This window comes from Glandiceps talaboti, chromosome 20, assembly GCF_964340395.1.
Source record: "Glandiceps talaboti chromosome 20, keGlaTala1.1, whole genome shotgun sequence".
In the NCBI taxonomy this organism is placed as follows: Eukaryota; Metazoa; Hemichordata; class Enteropneusta; family Spengelidae; genus Glandiceps; species Glandiceps talaboti.
Genome location: NC_135568.1, coordinates 11,166,567 through 11,188,948, shown reverse-complemented (window position 1 = coordinate 11,188,948; position 22,382 = coordinate 11,166,567). Strand labels below are relative to the sequence as shown.

Here is a 22,382-nt window from a genome sequence, read left to right as displayed (position 1 = left end):
TTAGTGCATAGTAGGTTAAGTTATAATGTAAACCACAAAAAATTCTGGATAGCTATGTTATTCATCAAAAAATGGAATCTCTGTTTTCATGGTTGAAACATACTTTTCCTTTATTTGCATCACAATAGTTGAGGTGTTAACAGAACCACAAAAAATACTGAATAGAACATATTGTTTGTCAAAAATTAAAATTTTGTTCTCATAAAATTATTCAAAAATTCTGTTAAAAAAAGAACAATATATATATACACACCCTTACTTGGCAGCAGTGCACAGCGAAAAATAGAAATTCTAATCACACAAAATTATACAACATTCTGTTAAAGAGAGAACAATTTATGAATATTCTTCACGGCGGCACACAGCGGAAAGTAGAAATTTTGTTCACAAAATATTTTTCAAAGTCTCTTCAAAAAAGAACAATGCATATACTTTGTGGCAGAAGAATGGAAATTTTGTTCACAAAAATCATACAAAAGTCTGTTCATAGAAGAACAACAGTGACAATGTTTATTCAAATAGACAGGTAAACAAGGAGGAAAGTGTCCAAGATGTCAATGGTTGGTGTTACACTGAGTGTTATGTTATTTGTACTTAGGTTTGTTATAATAGTACGTGCTGAAAATTGTCGATTCAAAAAATTGCTGGTTGGTTCTGCAAATTGACTATGTTATGAAAGCTTGAGATATTCCATTCTACTCTGGGGAGAGAGGCTGTTTAGTCAAACCTTGGAGGGACCTTACATTTTGCAAAATTATGCACTTCCATGTTAAAATACTGAAAAGGCGAGTTATATCTTTCATGACGGATTTTTTTTTCAAATTTCAAATTTAGACTTGATGATACATGGCAATTTTCTTACTAATGAAATGAATTATTGCTCATCATTTTATACAAATTTGGTTCAAATTTTGTTTGTTTTTTCATGTTGGTATATTAAATGACTCAAACCCTGATGTTGAAGTGTTTTCAAGGTTTTGGTTAATACTGTTACATAACACTACTTTCATATTCACATTCACTGCAGCTTAATGATCTAATCGGCAATATTTGAACATCAACCACGATACGATAAAATGGCATTAATTATTTAGTCATTATTTTTAATCTTGAAAAATCTGACCATTGAAATTCCAAATTTTTAAGGCGAGTTGAAATTTTTACCTAAATGTTGAAGAACTATACTTGAGTTTGTGATTGTACATCAAAAATATCACTGTATATTCGCTTATACATTACAACAGCTGGCTTAAATAATCTGAAAAAAAAAAGATAATAATAGTTCTAACATCTGTTACGTGTATATAACAAATGTAGATTTTTGTTAGTTGAGTGAAAATGATTTATGTTGAGGACACAGTTTATTTTTAACTTAAATTTTTGCATATAAATTTCGCAATGTTTTACTGAGAAAGTCAACATGTTTTATCACCCTTGAAATTTTTATTCTTTACTTGAAATGTAGACTAATTCAAACCCTTTTCAAACATCTGAACACTGGTAAAACTATCAAAAGTAGATAAAACTGAAATATACCAGAACAAATTTTTGAATATCGATAATTTGAATTTTTTGAAAAAATGTTATGAATAAATCATATGTGTTCAAGAAATATGTAAAAAAAAAAATGAGAGAGTACATGTATGCAATCAGCTTAATACTGTGTTTATTACTATAGTGTCGACCAACTATATCGTAAGCTAGATTATCCACGTTGTACCAGGTACTGTATTATTTACAGCAAAGCTACCTCACGTACACTCCCTAAATTTTATATAAAATGATGATATCAGCACAAAAATGTGTGCTGGCTCAGGAGAATCTTTTGCCGTACTACTGATTCAGTCTGTTGAGTTTACTTCGACAGTCTCTTTTCTTGTGTAAACGTTGTCACGGTAATGACTCAGCAGTCAGTACTATTATCGATAAATGCATGCATACAAGATAGATCAGAGAGCTTAAACTCTTGGCTACTCAGTGTTTTTGAATGATCTTCAGCCCAGGGTGATTATCAATATGGAAGATGAATACATTCATTTTAGAAGCCACCAGCAGCAAAATAGCATCAAAATGCTATAATGGTGACTTTGACATTTGTTGTCTAAAAGGTCCTGTCAGAATTGACCTAGCTGAAAAAAGGAGATGAACCGACCTGCTGACATGCTATCAATTACGAACTATACTAAATGGTCTGTTCTCATCTCAGAACAGTAGGTGAGCCAGGCATCATTTAAATACTATGCTACTTTCTTGAATGTAGCTGTTCACCTCGTTTAGCGACGCCATTTCTATCCTGTTGATGTATCCTCTGTTTAGACAGTCTAGTATGGCGTATGACTTATGCGTCCCGTAAGACTTGAACAGTGCAAAAGGTTGCCATGCATATTAATTGTTTGCACATTACTCTACATGTATGAGAGTGAAGGTCATTATGATGGAGTACATAACTGTCTAAGTTGGTTAAACTCACTTCATCTTGTGAGGGTTGTAGTAGTTGGCTATTAAGTTGGTTCAAAATAATTTTGATCGTTTCGAAGGGTACAGCAGACTATATAGTTTGTTCAAATCTCTTCTATTTATCACTTTTGATGGTAGCAGTCTACAATGTTTTTGCTACGGGCTGGTAACCTCGGTAACAGGAATGGAAAAATCTGGTAAAACTAGAATAGTTCCCCATACATTACACCATGATCTTGGTAGGAAACCCCAGTAAAATGACAAGGGAACTCAGTAGATTTTAGCTACTTTACCACCCTTAACAAAAAAACTGAGTTTAACATGGTACGAATCAGTTTGATCATTCATTGAGGGAAACAACTAAGTTTGTTCAAATCACTTTGATCATTGTCACTGGTAACAACACAGAAAAAAGGACAAATAATCAATTTTGTTCTCGTAATTTTCCGGATTTCTAATATTAGTTTCTGTATATTTCAAATAACTAAGTTTCTTCAAATTAGTTTGATCTTTGTTGATGTTTCTTCAAATCAGTCTGACCATGTTGTCATGGGTAACAACTAAGTTTCTTTAGATCAGTTTGATCATTGTTGAGGTTTCTACAAATCAGTTTCATCCTGTTGTCACGTGTAACGGACTAAGGTTGTTTTGGAGGGTTCGTTCAAATCATTTCTATAACTTGTAGGGTAACTGTCTGAGTTTGATCAAATCAGATCAGTTAAAAAAAATTATCAACTATGGAATACAAAGCTATGGTGTACATTAATTAAAGATTTTAACTGCCCTTCACTCCATCAAGACTGTGTGGTTTAGATTTACAAGACATTACCCTTTCTGTTGCCAGGTGCCTGAAAGGGTAGTCAGGAAAGATGTAAAAGTCACGTATAAAACTCTGAAATGTGAAATCATTATACTGCTACACTATCAACACTATTTGAACATTGGAACGTACGTCTCATTATTGCCGCATTTGATTTTATCTCAGTTTGGACATTTGACATAGGGGATACTTTATCAGTGTTTGTTAAGTACTTTAATTTCCCCTGTAGTCTCGCAAACTCAGACAGTAAACATGCAGAAAGTGAATTCTGACAATTATGGTCTAATAGACTCAGTATCTATTGCTGTCACGGCACAATTTGTGTTTGCACAAAATATTTGAAAATGTATTTCCTAAAGTGAGATTCAAGAATTTAATAAACTTGCAGAAAGTGAGTTCTGACATTTATTGCATAATAGATTTGATGTCTATATTGTCAAAGCAAAATATGTTTGCTGAAGATATTTGAAAATGTATTTCCAAAAGCGAGATTATCCATAAATAAAGAATTTAGTAAGTTTGCAGAAGTGATTTCTGATTTGACGTCTATATTGTCACAACAGAATATTTGTTTGCTTATGATATTTTGAAAATGTATTTCCTAGGACGAAGATTAGCACTAAATGAAGAATTTCAACAATCAATTTCTGAAATAGTGACAAGTCAATATAAAAGCTTAGTTCAAAATTCTTTTAAAAAAAACATTGTCAGTGCAAAACTAGTCGAACAAACCATTTTTGAACTGAATTATTTCTAATATAAAAAGTTTATTAAATATTGAAAACGGACAGGGCTCAAAAAATAGATGTACTTTGAGAATTTTAATTTAGCAAGAACTGAACATAATTTAATTGATGTAACACTGCATGACATATTAAAATTTATCGTTCATAGTCATCTGTCAACTATTCAAGGACATTTAGTTGATTATTGTTCATAAAAAATTCCAATTAACTTAATGAGTGAAAGTGTTGCCAGCCTAGAAAACTTGCTCATCTCCATGGAAACTGTGCTAAACTAAGTACTTCAAAAGATATTGAATTTGCAATGTGTCAAAAGATTGATTGATACATTTTTATCATACGGTACTAACCCTTGAAAATATATAAATATTACAGACATTTTCGTTTGAAAAAATTTATAACTTCTAAAAGTTATGCTGCTAGCAAAGAAGCATGCATGTGTACATGTATATAAGTTTGATGCACAAAAATATATATAATATCTGTTGCTCCTGGCAAAGTTGGTTTATACTTGAATGAAAACTATTAAAAAATTATTACTATCAATAATATCGTCATAATTAGATTTCTTACACTCAAATTATTATTTTATGATGATTAAATTTTTTATCAATCATATTGTTTAAAATAATCGCCCTTTGCATATTCTCAATAGAAATGGAGTATTATGAACACTTAACAATAGTAGACTGTGACTTATTGCATGTTTCATTTTGATGCTCTGAAAAGCAGTAAGTTATTTTGTCGATGTTGCCTTTAACTTTTTAGCATAGCTGCAGGTTATCCGTCCAAATCACCCTATTACCGATAACTGTGAAATGGGTCATAGGGCTGGACCTACCGACTTTCTGTCATTGCCAGTTAGTGATTTCAGTGAAAGAAATGTTATTGAGTATGTTTTTCTTGCGATAACGTCGTATGCTGACCTGCATGCTAATTCAATGGTGCAATTATCGACTAATGCTTTGAAGTGTCACATACATGTACCAAACGCTTCACATGGACATTCTGTTTCAATTTGTTAGCGCTGTTACAGTATATAGTGTACCATTACAGGAAACGAGTTCTCACTTTATTTGCCGGCGTGTAATTTGCCGAAAAGAGTGACTGTAAACTGCAATTCACAAATAATGTAATAATGGTTACCACCTAATAGAATTGTACCCATCAAGTGGCGTTTCCCTTGTGTATAGTGTGGGCAGGATCGACATATTCTATTTCTTGTCTCTGAATATCGTTAGATTTATTACAACTACTGGTTTTAAATACGTACATGATACTCATTTTGTTTTGAACTTTATAGTACGAATAAGAGCTTAAATAGAAAACAATAAACAAAGCTAAAGCTTGCTTAAAGATGTTTTGTATAATAATGTGCAATAGATGGGCTTGTTTGTGTTTTATCCTGTGTTTGCTGTGTGGTCGTCTAAAAGTATATGTAGGTGTGTGTAGGAGGGTTCCCCTTGTTTGCATATTTTCATGAATGTTTGATTGTATGTAAACATGTTATATGTGTGTTTGTTTGTTTGGAGGAGGTTTGTTGTCATGTAGATGAATGTGTATATGGATGTACTTTAACTTTATACAAATACAAGTGTGTGTGTGTGTGTGTGTGTGTGTGTGTGTGTGTGTGTGTGTGTGTGTGTTGAATTTTATACGTGTGTCTGTGCGTGCATGAACATTACATTGTCTTCTTCAAACAGTGGGTAATTGAACCAAAGCAGACATTTTGATCTTACTTCTGTTGTTATAAGTTTTTCTCTGCAATAATAATGCTCATCACTTGTACACATGTACAGCCAGAATCTGACAATGTTTTCTTCTCGTGTCGTTTATTGTAGGAGCTTGTTGGAAGTAATCCCACTCAGCGGAACTGGCGTGGAATTATTATTGCCTTGCTTGTTATTGTCATAATCATTTCTTGTGTCGCCATTGCTGTCAAGCTATCAACACCAGGTAACATCAATTCCTTTCTTATGCAAATCAGCAATAATTATTCATTTACAGTCATTGATATGTAAATTATATTCATGTATATTCATGAGTAAGTGAATTGATTGTATAACTGCTAAATTGATGCTTTGGAACAAATTTATAGATGCAAAAAAATTAAGATGGACGGTATAAATCAGTTTTATCCTATTTTTATTTAAAATTGGATGAAATTGTTTGAAATTATAATAAACAAAATAAATATGTGTATAGCCTTCAGACTGAACTCGAATCTGCTGTCGTCAGAATTCAATAATGTTTCGAAATTTGCCCTGAAATTTGATGAGTAACTTTGCTATTTATCAAATCAAAGTTCCGAATCGTCAATTTGTGATTACATCCTCATAATATATGATAAATGTTATAACTTTTTATTCTCTTTACAAGTGATTTTTGTAGATCTTAGAAATGTTGATATTTGTTGTTGTATACTGTAAGTTGTCGCTGTCTCTATGAATGTTACAAGTTTATGGTTTCTACAAGTTCACTTCTAGAGGCCCTAAACTTGCCTGTTGGCACTGTCTAGTTGCTACTACTTCCAGTAGAGGTTCATCCAATCCCACAATGCACTATTCCCATGACACCCCATCATGCATTGCAACTTCCTGTTTGTCCACTCCTTTTCTAACAATATGCAAAATATGCATGTTTCACCCAACTATATATATTTTGTGAATTCAAAATGTTTAACTGAGAGCATGAAAAATCAAACATAGACTGGTCAGTTCTTATTCTCAAGAATTCAAATTTTGGAACATGATGACTTTTTTTTTTTTTAGAAATATTTAAAATGAAATTGAAGTGTCTTTCAAATCATAAATTGTACTAAATGCATATATTTGTGCAAGGCAAAGCTTTAATTCTATATATATACTGTATGCAAGCTGTGAATTGATGTGTTTTGACATATTAACTCATCTGGGATACCACACATCTGAGCAAATACAGTATCTGTGAAATTAAATTCACTTCCTCCCCCGCCCAGTCTTATTTAAATGAAGCTTTGTTATGCACAGTTTTTTTTTTGCAGTTTCATATTCATACCCAGTAAAATTACATGTACCCTTTAAACTACCCGAAGAAACACATCAAATTCTTATTTTGCCAATTTTTTTTCATAAAAATACCAATTTCGATACATCACTATAATTTCTTGAGAATTTTTTCTGAGAACTTGTATGCTATTGGTATTCACAACAAATAGACTTTATACACTGGCTTTTTTCATATGGATTGTAGATAGTTTGACAAATTTATTTTTAGTAATTCATAATTAAGCTAAATGTCCCCAATTACCTCTCATGTCCAAAGTATGGTAAACTGATGTTAGTGTCATAGACATATTGCATTGTGGGACTGGATGATACCATTGTTTGTTTGTCTGAACTTTCATTCCTCATCTCATCTATGTTCAGTACTTTTTTTTTCTTTATTTTCAACATTCAAACATTTGAAGTACCTCGCCTATCTTTCTAACTTTTGATAGCTAATACTTTTGAAAATATTTTATAATGAGAAATAAAATGAATTTAAGCATGGTTTATGAAAACAACATTATTATTAAGATAAATTTAATCAGAGTTTTATAAGCATGTTTTGGATGTGATGGAAAGAACATAATGCTAATTGAAACTGTTCACTTCTCTTGCTTGCATGACGATTTTTGCAGATTCTTGCAATTTCGATGAATTGATGTTCGCGGTTGACGCTCGGTTGCAAGTTAAAGATTGTCGCACGCGAACAATGCACTTGTATGGGCAATTTACGGTACATTTTACGATTACAGAAAAAAAAGGAAGATTTGAGCCTGTGATATTTTCATAGGCATAATTATTTTTACCTTCATGTTGTTTGCAAGATCGGCTGCCAGATGTTAATAGAGACATTATTTATATCATCTTGACTTCACTATTTGTGTTTTGTTCGTCACGATAGCACAGTCATTGTCTGGAAAGTGTCATTCACGTAGTTATTTTTTTTTTTTTTACATATTCACGTCATGTCAATCAGTCTCATCAACTAACATCAACAATTTCATGGAAAACAGTTGTATATATTGAAAACATTTGACATTGCAAAAGAATGTAACTATTTCATGGACATCAGTTGAAGTTTGAAAACAATTTGACATTGAAAAAAACTGCATACCAATTCAAGGGTAATCAGTAGTACACTAAAAACAATTTAACAATTAAAAACAATGCGTATGAAAATTAAGATGTTGAGAGACTAAAGGTTTAGCCTGAATTGAAAAGTCAGTATAATACCCAAAAAATTACTGTCAAATTTATCTCCTCTGTCTTGAATCACAGCAGGTTATACATTTTTGTATCTATAGAATTTAGTTTTTCAAATGTTTTAAAACTTTATTAAACAAAAGGAATGGCATAAATCTGTTGGAAAAGTTGATTACTAAGATTCTATTTCAAAGTACAAATGAGATTTGATAAAAATTACAGCTAAACAAGAATTTTTATCTAAGAAACTTTGGTGGGAACAATTTCTTGCAATAAATGACTTTAGACCAAAACTTTTATTCTAATTAATACTGAAGGATAATTTCTCAAATTCCTGTTCAAAATAAAGTTGTGACTGATCAAAAAGGTTACAGAAAAACACAAATTTTGTTTAAGTAATTTGACCGACAAGTGATTGTTAGATGAAACAAAATTCTGTTATCTTAGATTCCAAATGGAAATATTACGTTCTTGTTACTAAATATTACTTAGTTTGTTTGCTAAACCAAACTACAGAAGATGTTACTGATTTCGAAAATATAGCTGTGTCATCTTTTTTCTGTAATCAGTATAGTAAATTTTGAAAAATTATCTGTTGGTGAAAACTGTAGAATCAGTGAAATGACTGAAACATCATAGTTCAATTGGCCATACCTTTGGCCAAAAACCATACAGCTGTAGTTTTTCAAAATATTTCTTTTACCAAGTATGAAATCACCTAGTAATGATAGAGAGTGCAAAAAAATATAGCTAAATATTCATGTGTTAAAAAGTACAATGTTTGTTCTTGAAAATTACCAAAATTCTGTTTTTAGTAAAATTCATCTGGTTTGTGAGAATGCCAAAATGATAAATTCTCTTCTGAAACAATTTTTTTTCAATGCCATATTTTAATGTAAGCTTTAGTTTGACACATATTTACAAATTTCAAAATCAGGTTCATATTCATAGAAATACTAAAATCAATAATCATGGCTTTGAAGTACCAGTTAGATTCATATTTATCATACAAATCAATAGGTCATTAAAACTGAAATCAGTGAAAAATACATCAGGTCTTGAATGAGTAGAATATGAAAAGGTTTTGTAATGTCGATACTGTTGAAACAGTGCATTGATGGATTACATTTGTAGCTGATTGAGATGAAATTTGAAAATGTTGAAATAGCATGGTGAATGAACGTAGTTGAAATTCAGACTTGACACACTCATGCAGAGAACTAAAAGTAACATGTTTTGGTTGATCTTTTGGCGAAGAAAGATCAATGAGCCCACCCAGTGTGAAAGTACATCTTTCATATTAGATGGGTTTGATGAATCATGCCAGTGCTTTGTGAGACTCAAAGAGCCATATCCTCCACAAACCACATTCATCTATACCACACTGCACTGACTATTTTGTTCAAGACATCCATTTCAAATCTGATACAGCCTTATAAATATAGAAAAAATGTCTATTGCTTGAATTGAAACATGTTTTAATTATTACTTTAGGGACTGATTTTAAAATAACCACTTCCAACCTGTGCCTATTAATCCATCCTTTCAATACAAAATGTGTTACACATTAACTCTTCTTTAAGCAAGATCTGTGAGTATATTTTAATGCTGAAATTTTCACTCTGAAGTTGTTTAGCAGAAAATCCTTTTGCCAAGTTTGAACGAAAAGCAGAAAAACTTTCAATAAGGCAAAGTCAGATTTTGTCAAGAATCAGAACAAAAGTTACAAAAGTATCTTAGTATTAAGCTACTAATCATTATTTGCCACCAATATCTCGTTAAATTCTTCCAACTTTCTAAAAAAAAATCAGTATTATCTGAAAAAATTGTGTTTCTGCTAAAAGTTTAGTTCATTAAAGTGCATCCCAGTCTCAGCGTAATTCTTGCATAGCAAGATCTATCAGCGTCAATGGCCAACAACTGTAAAAGGTTTAAGTTTCCACAGTTCATGAGTTAAGACTTCTCTATGATCAGTATTCACAGCAGACCATGATGTGTGTACAGTACATATGCTACACATTAGATTAGTCACTTCTGTGCTATACATTGTTGATATATATTATCCTAACATACCATGTACCAACAAACTGCAGTGTGAAGGCAGGTACATACATGTATTCTACACATTAGATTAGCTGGTTCTTTTCTACATATAAATCTCAGTAAATTAGTATACCAACAAACCATCATGTGAAGGTACATAGATGTATTTTGCTCATTTAACTAAAAGTTGTTTTAAATTGATACAGGCCTAAGTATATTATTAATAGTGATTCCTATATTTGCTCTAATCTCTGGTCTTTTTCACTATTTATTTGAATAATGTTTTAAAAACACAGCGACCCGAGTGAGTGATTGTGAACAGTCGGGTTAAAACTAAGCTCCTTGGGAGACTACTACTAAGGCAAAAAAAAAATTGTTTCTGGCAAATTTCTGTGAAGATATACATATACGACTAGTTCTGCTGAACTATTTTCATGGTCCCCATTAGATAACACATGTATATTTCCTTTTGTCCAATTTTTTTGAAAGTGTAATGTATTATTTATTTATTTATTTCTTGTTTTGTTTTTGTTATCTGATGAAATAAATTTCAATTCAATTCAATTCAATTCAATTCAATAAGATATAATATATCATGATATCAAGGATTATGCTAATTGATAAGGACTGCAATTACTTGTTACTTGTAAATTCCTAAGTCCTGCAAATATCTGATTTAAGTTAGCGATATATTCGTAGAGCCACTTGTATGAAAGTATTACACACAATGAGTGAGTATAAAGGTTGATCCTAAATATCCAAACAAATTGTGCCACCCTCTGAAAATGTATAAACTACGGTACTTAAAATTATGAATCATATTTAGATTTTGTGAAGGCATGCTTCATCATTATACACTAGATAGATGAGTGGCTCTTGTAGTTGTACCAATGAAATATATACACACTTTGAAAGTACATGCATACTCTAGTCAAATCTAAGTCCTAGTTGGCAATATCCAAAGTCCCATTAGTTTTGATCGATTGGCATGAAGGCATGTTGTGTATTCATTTTTAGATGTGTTAGATGACTCGGTGCTGAGTGAAATCCCCACCTACTCATAAAGTACATAAATTCATGCTAGGCAAATCAGCCAGGTTTTTAGTTGGCATGATCCAAAAAGCCACAAGTCCATGTTGGGTCATATATTCACATTATATTAGATGTGTCAGATGAGTTGCTATTATACCTAGTGAAATCCCTACCCAGTCTTAAAGTATAGAGATACTGCAGCCTAGGCAAATCAGATACATTGCTTTTTAGGTTGCTAAGATCCAAAAAGCCACAGCTCTATATCAAGTCATACATTCACATTAGGAGTGTCAGATAAATGATCCATATAGCCACACTCTCTAAAAGTTACATACATGTACTCACGTTAGATGATTTAGATGAATTGGTTGGTTGATTGCAAGATCAAAAATGCTATTCCTCAGTGACAGGCCATATATTCATATTAGATGGGTTCGTCAAGATCTTCGATCATGCCTCAAACAGACTTAAGCTTACATGTACATGTATACATCCACACATTGTTAGGTTACACTCCATTAAAGCTGATTCTGTGTTTAATCCCTGTTGAAAATATCTAAATTACTCTTTCATCATAACTCCGACGTTTCTTCAATGTTTTTGTTAAACCAGAATCGACCGATTTTGATTAAGATACCTTTTTTTTAAAAACATAATGAACATGTCCTTGAACCTTGCTCTGTAAATATTTTTTTATTGTAACTCTGAAAAGTTTATATTGAGAATATCTAATTGCCATGTCATTCTGAAAACATCCTTATTGTCCCTGTCTTAAAATTTGTTTTCAACCCAAATCCATAATTGTATACAAGACGTACACTAAAAATCCTCCGATAGTTTGTGTTAAGTAACAAAACACATCATATATTATATAGCTAGAGGTAAAATATCTATATAATACCTTCATGTACTTTCAATGTATGACTGTATACTTGTAGATAAAAAATTGTTGTCTCAGGTGACATTCACAGTCTCTGGTGATTACACATTGATTCTACTTTACCAGTTAAATGTTTGACCAAACCCACAGATGATGAAAAATAAAGTAGATAGGTATATAGCATACCGGTACTATATGTTGTATAAGTTGAGGCCTACAGCCAACAGTTTAGTTCAGTGTAGAATCTATCTTCCAGATGATGAAAAACCAGTCTTCCGGATATTTTTGATATTTTGCTCAAGGTATAGGGTTAGATATACAAATTGGCATGTATGCAAAAATTGTAAAATGTCACTGAAGTCAATCATACAAATTGAAGTGGATGATTACGAAGTATAGGACTGAAAATAATCCTTGTGTGTTCCAAGAAAATTGAGAGTAATGCATTTTTCAGCATCATTTGAGTGATTTTCAGAATTGCCTGAATACCTAGGGTTTCCCATCAGTGCAGTCGTGACTTGTCAAAGACTACATACAACATTTAGAAATTAATATTCGTATTCTGCACAGATCAGTAATGGAAGCCTTAGGGAAGACAAACATTGACAATGGTAATGTATAAGATGTCTCCTGTAAACAGCATCTCATTACCACCCAGAACATAAGACAAAAAGCTTTCAATAGTCAGAAGAAAGTGTCTTTTATACAACAATGTTTGAACCCAAGTACTATTAAGAAGAATTGTGTCCACCACAACTCTTGGAGATGTGACTGAGCTTAGCATCCAGTCATTTTCCAAAACGTGACCTCAAAACTGAAACAAATGCACAACTACGCATAAGTGAGGAAACTATCCCAGCCTATGAAAAAAAAGAAATTAAATTTTGCAATAATATCTCTCAGAGATTCATAGGAAATATAGATGGCTTCTTTTGATGAAAAAGGAACTCATTATTTCTGCATTTCAATCAGATGTTCCATCAAAGCTAATCTTCCGGACAGTCATGAGGCTGCCAATACCATCTCATGAGGTTTCAATGTTACTTAAAGTTCATAATTAAAAAAGTCCATCTAATTTCTACTTCAAGTTATTCTTGTAAATTATCTTTAATATATACAATTGTATGTGTGCCCTAGATAAAAGTAATTGTGAGTACTTGTCGGCACCTCAGTACAGTACAGTATAGTATAGTTCAGCACAAGAATTACTTTTCATCTTGGCTTGCATTGGCTAACCGTGCTAACACAAGATGGCACTCCCATATTTACCATGTTTGAGAGTGAAATTAGCAGTAGTCCAGGGTGCATAGACTTCTAAACACTGTATCGGGACTACCAAATTAGTAGTCCAGGGCTAATCTACTTCTGAACTTCATATCCTAGATACCAAATTTATTAGGTGGTACTATCTGTTAGACTAATGGAAATCAATAGGAAATTGCAGTTGAAATGGTTCCACTGCCAAAATCTGACTACCAAACATAGAAGTTAAATTTGAACAGTGATAAGTACAATGGTATTGTCAGATGGAAGGGGTAATGCCTGCAAAAATTTTATAGGTTACATTAAATCCAGGTTCATAATGTACGTAATGTACATGATTGTATACTTGCAGCAACGTTTAAAATTGAATATAAGAAAATAGGTGAATGGTATATAATCATAGATAGAAATGATTTGGTTTTACTTTGCAGTGACCCACACATCTACCGCAACTTGTGGAGATGTGACACTGTTTGCAGAATTTTGTTTCCAAATATTTGGTAAAACGTAAAGTGAATTTTATACCCGTAGTGTAGGTGATGAAACAAAAACTAGTTTACATCACAAGTTAGATTACCCTGGTGGTTGAACCTTCGTTTTTCAAAGATGGACACAAAGTAAAACTATTGTCACAACATGTTGATACAACAGTGATAAGCTACTGAATGGACATTGGTTTAATTATAGTCTCAGTAGGGTGGCATCTCTGAAAACTAGTTTATTTAGAGGTCCTGAACTTGCAGTGTTGTTTTGGGACTTCCTATGCTTACACTATGTTGATCACAGGATGATTAGAATCTCACAACAGAGAAACCGCTATCACCCACTTGTGTAATCTATCAACTTGAAGAACAATAGATTAGTTTGCATCTATCTTTAGTAAACCGAAGGCTGGATTACCAACGTCGTGTTTCACATGGACAGGTCTAAGATGAAAACAGGATGCTCTTGAACTTGCAATAACCTACACTCAAAATAATACAAAGTTAGAAATTTGTAGTGTAGCAACTAGCCATTAGGATTGAATCTGAAGAATTCTACCAGTTATCAACTGAAACCTGTTACACTAACACTATAAAAGTCTTTCCACAAGAAGAGTTACACCTATGGCCAGTGTCTTGGAGTTGTCAGAAGACTACAGTGTAGGGCCAACCAGCATGGATGAGCAGCAATAGTGCAATCACTGCTTAAGTTTGTTATAGGGACATTATATAAATGTTTGGATAGTCTTTATTGGGATAGTCTAAGTGTAGCTAGGTCATAAATATATACACTGGAAGTTATTTATTTTCCTTTAAAATTTAACAGTTATCTTTACAAACATAAACGTTGAGCATATAATTGAATATGTATTAAAAAGTACACGGACATGGGTAATTAAAGCAAGTAGCTGGCTATTATGGCCGTTGGTTGGTGCTTAGTGAAAATGACTATATATAGTTTCTACAGATTGCTTGACATTCAACGTTACATATACCTTCTCATGTCATTACATTACTGTTTAACTTAGACTCAGTGAGAGATAAGATGGAATTCTAACAAGAGGATTAGTCAATAGCAGCTTTCAATTTATTTGTAAATCTTACGTTGTTATATGGAAACCTGAGTAGATAATAAAAAGAGTTAACATCCATGCTATAGTTATACAAATCTGGCATCCATGCTATAACTAGGCAACTTTTGTATTCGATGAACCGTATGCTGATCTATTGAAATTGAAAGTCATTATCTGAAACGCATCCGTGCAATAGTAAATGAATAATCTATCCTTGCAGATATTTATCATTGCCTTCGCCCTTTTGAAGTTTATTTCTACAAAGATCCATACCCTTCTGTACTGTTAGCTAGGCTGTGACATATTCTTCTCTCACAAAGAGCATACAATGCACTCCAGAACCAGACTCCAAATCCATTCACGTATTAAGCCTGCAGTCACTTGGCTCTGAACTTTACTTGACTGTGCATTCACATAGTTCTCATTACTCTGTCTTTTGAAGTTAGTATTTTAACACAGATGCCGCTGTTGGCTAGCTCTCACAAAGAGTATACAAATTACAATGCACGCCAGAACCAGACTCAAAATCCATTATATTTATAAGCCTGCAGCCGCTTGGCTTTGAACTTCTTTGAAAAAATGCATTCACATAGTAGTTCTCATTACTCTGTCTTTTAAAGTGGTATTTTAACACAGATGCCACTGTTAGCTAGCTCTCACAAGGAGCATACATGTTAACCAGACAAAAAATTCATTCAGATAAAACCGTACCTCTTTGCCTTGAACTTAACGCGAATATACATTGGATGATTCAAATAGTCCTCGTTGCTGCAGCAATGTCTTTTAACAGTTACATACTATATGGTTAGCTAGGTTCCGACATTTTGCTTTGTTCCATAGTTTGTACACTTGAACCAGACTCAAAATCTATTCACATTAAACCCAAACTCTTGGCTTGGAACTTTTATTCAAATAGTAATCTCATTGCTTATTTATTTCAACACAGTTGCATATAACTACTATACTAGGCTGTGTGTGTGACATGTCTCTGTGTTTCAAAGCAAACACCTGAACCAGTCCTGACTGTAAACCTTAGTAATTACCAAGTCTCTTTTCAATATTAGCTGAATATCTTCTGAAGTTAATTTTGACACAGATATAAATACAGTCTACTCTTTAATAGCTAGACTGTGACATTTTACTCTGTCACACACAGGATACACCCGACTCAAAAATCCATTCACATATTTAAAACCAGCATCTTGGATTTAATATAGTAGCTGAATATGTGTTGAAAACACATTCGCATGTCTCACATGTGTCTCTTATTGTGTCAAGAATAAGATCCTTTAGATCTGTTGCTCGTTCTTTTACAACTTCAAAAATACTTCTCAGCCAGTTATCAGTTTTTTCCGTTGGCAAGGTCGAATGTGCATTTTGTTCATCAAACACACATTCAAGAATCGAAAGCATAACTGTATACTGTAACTGCATATTGATACATAGCCTTGAGGCTTGATGTATCTCAACGCGTAATACTGAATATTGATATTGAGTTGTGATAGTTACTTGGCATTTTGAGTTGACATAATAGTATCTTCCAAAATGTGATAAAGGAAATCGATAAAGAACTGTAGATAAACATCAAAAGTTAATTTCATCAATAAACAATGGAATAGGGAATATCAACTAATACTTCCAATATTTCAATGACTCACAGCTCAACTTTTGTTGACAACTCTAGTAAATGAAATTATTTTGAATTCTAGAATAGTCTCAGGAAATGTTTGTAAATAAAGTTAAAGTCACAATCTCCCCCCCCCCCCCTTCTCTTAAAGTGCCACACAACTCCGATTCACTTAACTGAACTGAACATGCACATGATATCAAATATTGAGGGGAAGTGGGGGTTGCATCGCACTACTCCCCTGCCCGTACTCTGGGTTTACTATTGACATCATTTTCTGTCATTGATGCCGTATGATCTTTATTCTATAAAATCACTCACAATTAAAGAATCAAGATGTCCTTCCATCATTTCACAATGAAAATGGTATTTCAAATGTAATAATGACAAAACAAGACTAAACATAAGCATCATGGAACTGGAGAGTCAACTACAGTAGGTTTACCTGGTGTAAAGAAAAAGGAATTTCAAAACAGTTCTTTGAATCATCGTAAAATGATGAAAAACTGTGTTGTGAGCATATTAAGTAGTGTGAAAATGCTCTCGAACATCACACCAAAACAGGTGACAATTGAAAATACAAATATCACAGATGCTTTTACAATAGCTTTGAATTTCTTTTTTTTTTAAACGCTGAGGTGTGAAACTAGTCAAAGATTCAAGCCATACTTGTACTTATAATCTGGTAACAAATAAAAATAAAATTTCCTTTTTACTAAATGTAACTTCATGTAGTAAACATGTAAAGATTAAGTCATGATTATCCTCTGACTTTTAACCTTGAGATAAAATTCTTGTTAAAATACCTTCCTAAGTTTTAACAATTGCTTTAAATTATTTCTCCTGTCATTTTCCTACCTTGCTGCAGTAGTTCTGTATGGTTTTTTGATAACTTTTAACGATGTCTATCAATATCGTTTAATCATCACTCAAAAGAGTCTTTCTCTGTAATCTTTTTTTAAATTCTGATTTCATTAAAGTCACTCCAAAGTGGGAGTGTCCGGATTAATCTCTTTTTTTCGAATCTTTCTATATTCCCACCTCAATTTTACCTTATTGTGCTGCAAAAATATTTCTTGTGCGTAAGTAAAACTTCAATACGTCTCAAAATGTTCTCTCCAACTTTATATATGTCATCAATTTTCATAATGTGAGAATCATATAGACTTATATATCGGGTACACAAAAAACTAACACTTGTAACAACTCATGGCAGAGTTAAACCTGGCATTGGTAGTTTCACCCATTTTTAAATGCAATGTTGTAAGTGTGAAGATGCGATACGATGCAATGCCACGTTTAACAGACGCCAACCATTTCAACTTTTCAAATACTTGTATCATGTGACCATGTGCATGTGACTGTTGTTGTTGTTGTCTACATGGTGAATGCATGTTTATTCTACGTATCGGTGGCAGCAAGCGTTGGTTGACCTGTTTCTTCCAAGATAGAGATTGGAATCGGTAAAGTCTTTCAATGCGGAACAATTCTTGACTTGACACATTTCCTGCTCTCTCATAATAGGGTTGCACATGTAATGCTGTGAGAACATTTCACTGGAACGAAAACCAGATCCAAGTTTTACATCATGGTGGTATTTTTTGGCACTCCTGAAAAAGTGTCAAAATCTGCACACCTTCATTAATTCAAAAATATTGAAGTTATGGTTTGTGCATAAAAAAAGTAGTGGGTGTTCATATACACTTCTAAGAACTTCATTGTTCTGTTATTTCTGATTGTAACATTTTTAATTTATGCGATTTAGTGTGAAATTGCATTCAACACTTGGAACTGGTTCAATGCTGGTACTGCTTAGAAACTGAAGATCTAACATTTTATTTCAGGACTCTTTTGCACAGTAGTTGCAAATACCAGGTAACAGTGTTAGAAGCTTTGTATTATAACAGTCACTTCTGTAATGTAGACATGAAGACATATGATGAGTGTGCCACATGGAACCTCGGATTCTGTCATCTTGACTTCACATCCTGAAATCCACACACACAACTGAATAAACCGACACTGCATGCATTTGACTCATCCTTCTCACAGTACCCTTTGACAATACTATCCATACTCAAGAGTCGTCTTTTCAACTTTACCGCACGTACACCGACACCCAATGACAAATCACTGATAATCACCCTTAATTCCTCTGGACAGGATCCATCTTTTCCGATATTTAATGACAATCTTATATTGTAAATAATATCTTTACCTATTCTTACAATTATTAAATATAACTTACAATAATGTCAAATGTAAAATAATTAAAAATTCGGTTTGATTTGATAAATTCTTTGTACTGATGAAATACTGGTTTTATACATGTTCTTGGCAAATTAATATTCAGGCTTGGAATGTGTTTTCATGTGGTTTGTGTGGAACCAAATGACCAGCATGAGTGTGGGACTTACCACTAACTGCGCCCAAATTTTCTCTTTCTCCCTTTCTCTCCGTTTTCTTTTCCTTTTCTGTTTCTTCTGTTTTTTGTGGTCTTCTTTCCTGGCGTTTGGTTCTACTCTGCAGATTTAGCCTTTCACACATTGGAAAAGTTTACTTTTGAGGATGCCTTCAATCCAGATCTGAAGCCCCGAATTATTGCTGGAGAGTGGGTAGTCTGTAAGTAGTGAGATTTTACTGTTCTCAATTGGTCTTCAGTACATTTTCTTTACCATAGGAATAATTGTTGGCAATATTACTTTCCAAAGACCTCAGCAGGCTCAGGCATTTGTATCATTATGGTCCAGTTTCCCTGAAAATCAAACTTGTTCAAATCTCACCAAACTTTATTAAGGAAAGTTTGTTCCTTATAATTTTGAAGCAACACAAAAAATTTGAGGAATTCTGCTTCAAGAAAATCAAGAATATTTGTATTTTCCAGTATGAATTTTTTTATACAGTACATGTACATTATTTTCGGTGCCCATTTTGGATTCTAAAATTGGTGGATTTTGACATCATTTTAATCTCTACATCATCAGCTTGTTACTGAGGTAACCCATGATTTTTTTTCTTGACTAATTAAAATTGGGTTTGAATTTTCTTGAACAAAGTAACAGCATATGGCTTAAATCTTTATTTCTGAGGTGCATACGCCTTTAAAAAAAGTATTTATTCATCACTTGTTAATATTCTTTTATTTGTAGACAACGATTATGATTACTTTGTATACCGAGATGATAAGGGTGATTTAATACGACTGGATGCAAGGGCCAATGAATCCTACAGGCTTTTAGAGAACAGGACACTGGTAAGTTACCCATCATGCTTTGTTTTACCCATCATGCATTGTTCCCCCCCCCCCCCATGCTTTGTAATACTCATCATACTTTGTGTATGACCAATAGAAGATATTGTTCAGACAAAATTATTTCGAATCATTCTTTTTGCCACTGGTACGTTAACACCTCTACCTCCCTCCCCCCCACCCCACACACTTGCATTGTTGTGTTATTTATTTGCTAAAGACTTAGAACAAAATATGAACCATATACCTTTGCTTCAGTTTATCACGATCATATGAATGGGTACCTTGAAGGATAGGTCATCATTAATGTCACATGTAACACATGTAACAATACCTAGGACTGTATACTGCTCAAGTATTGAAATACTACAACAGGCCATATCATAAACCAGACGACAAATTGTCACTCTTGTAGGGATGAAACTTATAAACTCGATGCATTATAACATTGTGGAAAAGTCAATGTAAAAGTATATCAATGTTACAAGATGAGAATTTTTGTCAATTTCCAAACACAGAATTTTTAAAGGAACTATGAGAGTTAGTCATTTGTAATTAACTATATTATAATAAATAAGTTTAGAAGGTATGCCTATTTCCTAAATAATCAAGGATAAATGATGCTAAAATTTCATGACAATATTTCCATAAAAATTCATGGTGAAATGTCGAGCCCTTTTTCCTTAAATTTTACAAAACTTAGGAAATAATGACAATAAAAGTGAAACAGAGCATGTATTTGATTGATTGGAATGGACTCACCGACATAAACATGTGTCTGGTGTGATAAAAACCACTGAGTAAATTTCTGTCTTGAAATATGAAACATGTTTATAGCCTTTGACTGCAGAAAAAAAAAGATTGAGTACTCCCAGAGGACAAGTAACTACGATGCAAAAGACTGGCAAACTGTTGTCTCGCAATGAAAAATGCATCAGTTTTATTGATGCCAATAATTGGATTCCATAACTAGGCTTTTTATTCACATCAATATTTTCAACATTGGCATGTCAGCATCTTATATCATTATGAATATAGATGGCTATTTAATGAGTATTTCAAATTAATGACATACATGGCTTGAAGTAGGTAAAGGGTCTCCGTCGTAATTGTACGTTGTAAATTAACAATGCCTAGTTTTGATGCTATCTTTGATCTGTTACAATGTTCACAATGGTGTGAGTGATAGGCTGTCTGGAAAGCCGTTCTTTTGCTTTTATCAGATGACAATTTATGTGCCTGAATAGAACAAACGAAAGTGAAAAGTTTTCGTTCTTAGTTATATCATTAGATCAACCCAGATGTGTTGTACGTCTCATACTGTACAGTAATTAGTTATTCTTCAGAATGAAATTTTGAATCACAAATTATGGTATTTCTTAGAAGACTTGTGAAAAAAAACCGTAAAAAATCTTGAAATATCTTGTTGGAAACGAGAAGTGAAATGATTCACAGAAACTAATTCCATGTAAATGTCAAGAACAAGATGACATAATTGGTTGCGTTCTGAAATTAAGTTATCGTGTCACAAATAGGGCAGAATGTAATTACAAGAAATTCAATTCTGGAGACTTTAATCACATTCATCACGTTGTCAATTAGTGAAAAAAATAGATTTCAAGTGATAACAGAAGGTTTGAGATTCCCCTATAGTACAGACTAACTCATTTTTGAGAACAACTGTGACAATAAGAGGGGATAGTCTACAATATGACCATGTAATATGCTACCTGAGAGGGAAGGGGGTTTGTGTAAAGTAGGAAACAGCAAACCCCATTACTGAGTCATTCCATGTCAGTTACAAGAACAGCAAACTACATGTAAAGTACCAAAAACCTGAAGATTTGAGGTTTAAGATATGTAGTGTCATATGCTACCCCGAGTGGGGGGGGGGGGTTCATGTAGAGTACTAAGGAAAAAGAAAAGCAGACTGATGAACTGAGTCAGTCCGTGTTAATTACAGGAACAGCTTAGTACCGAAAATCAGAAGATTTGAGATTTACTCAGACAGCACCATATCTGAATATCAATGAGCTCTTCCATGTCAACACAATCTATATAACCAAGTGTAGCATCCATATTTTCTGAAATGAATTTTTCCAATTAAAATATGGACATTTATCTCCACAATGGGAGATATAAAATTGTATGCTTATAAAACCATCTTGATCATAAACTGGAATTGGCACTTGAATAATAAACATCAAACATATTGAGGGGAATTTATGTGCTCTAAAATTTCTAGGATTTAAATTGAAATTTATCACTTATTTTATGAAGTGTATTAATTTCCTACATTTTTTCATGAGAATATGACATTTTATTTTGCTTTAGGGTATGTCTAAATATGAAAAAATGAGAACAAGGAAAAAGCGAAAGATTTAACAATTTCAAACATTAATCTTGAAGAATTTTAACTGCTCAAAAGTACATGTATGTGGTTATTAATGTTCATGACAAATGGCAGATGTACTTGCACTCAT

At 32.9% G+C, this 22,382-nt stretch overlaps 1 protein-coding gene across 6 annotated transcripts in view; it reads left to right on the top strand.

The window, feature by feature from the left end:
• LOC144450724 (inactive dipeptidyl peptidase 10-like) overlaps window positions 1-22,382 on the top strand; it is a 242,786-nt gene that overhangs the window by 178,627 nt on the left and 41,777 nt on the right. For 4 of the 6 annotated variants that reach the window (XM_078141404.1, XM_078141407.1, XM_078141410.1 and 1 more), the window contains 3 exons: window positions 5,862-5,976; window positions 19,179-19,271; window positions 19,799-19,902. In XM_078141404.1, the coding sequence (XP_077997530.1) occupies window positions 5,862-5,976; window positions 19,179-19,271; window positions 19,799-19,902 (312 nt within the window). The remainder of the gene's footprint in view (window positions 1-5,861; window positions 5,977-19,178; window positions 19,272-19,798; window positions 19,903-22,382) is intronic. The other 2 variants (XM_078141405.1, XM_078141408.1) reach the window with 1 other exon arrangement.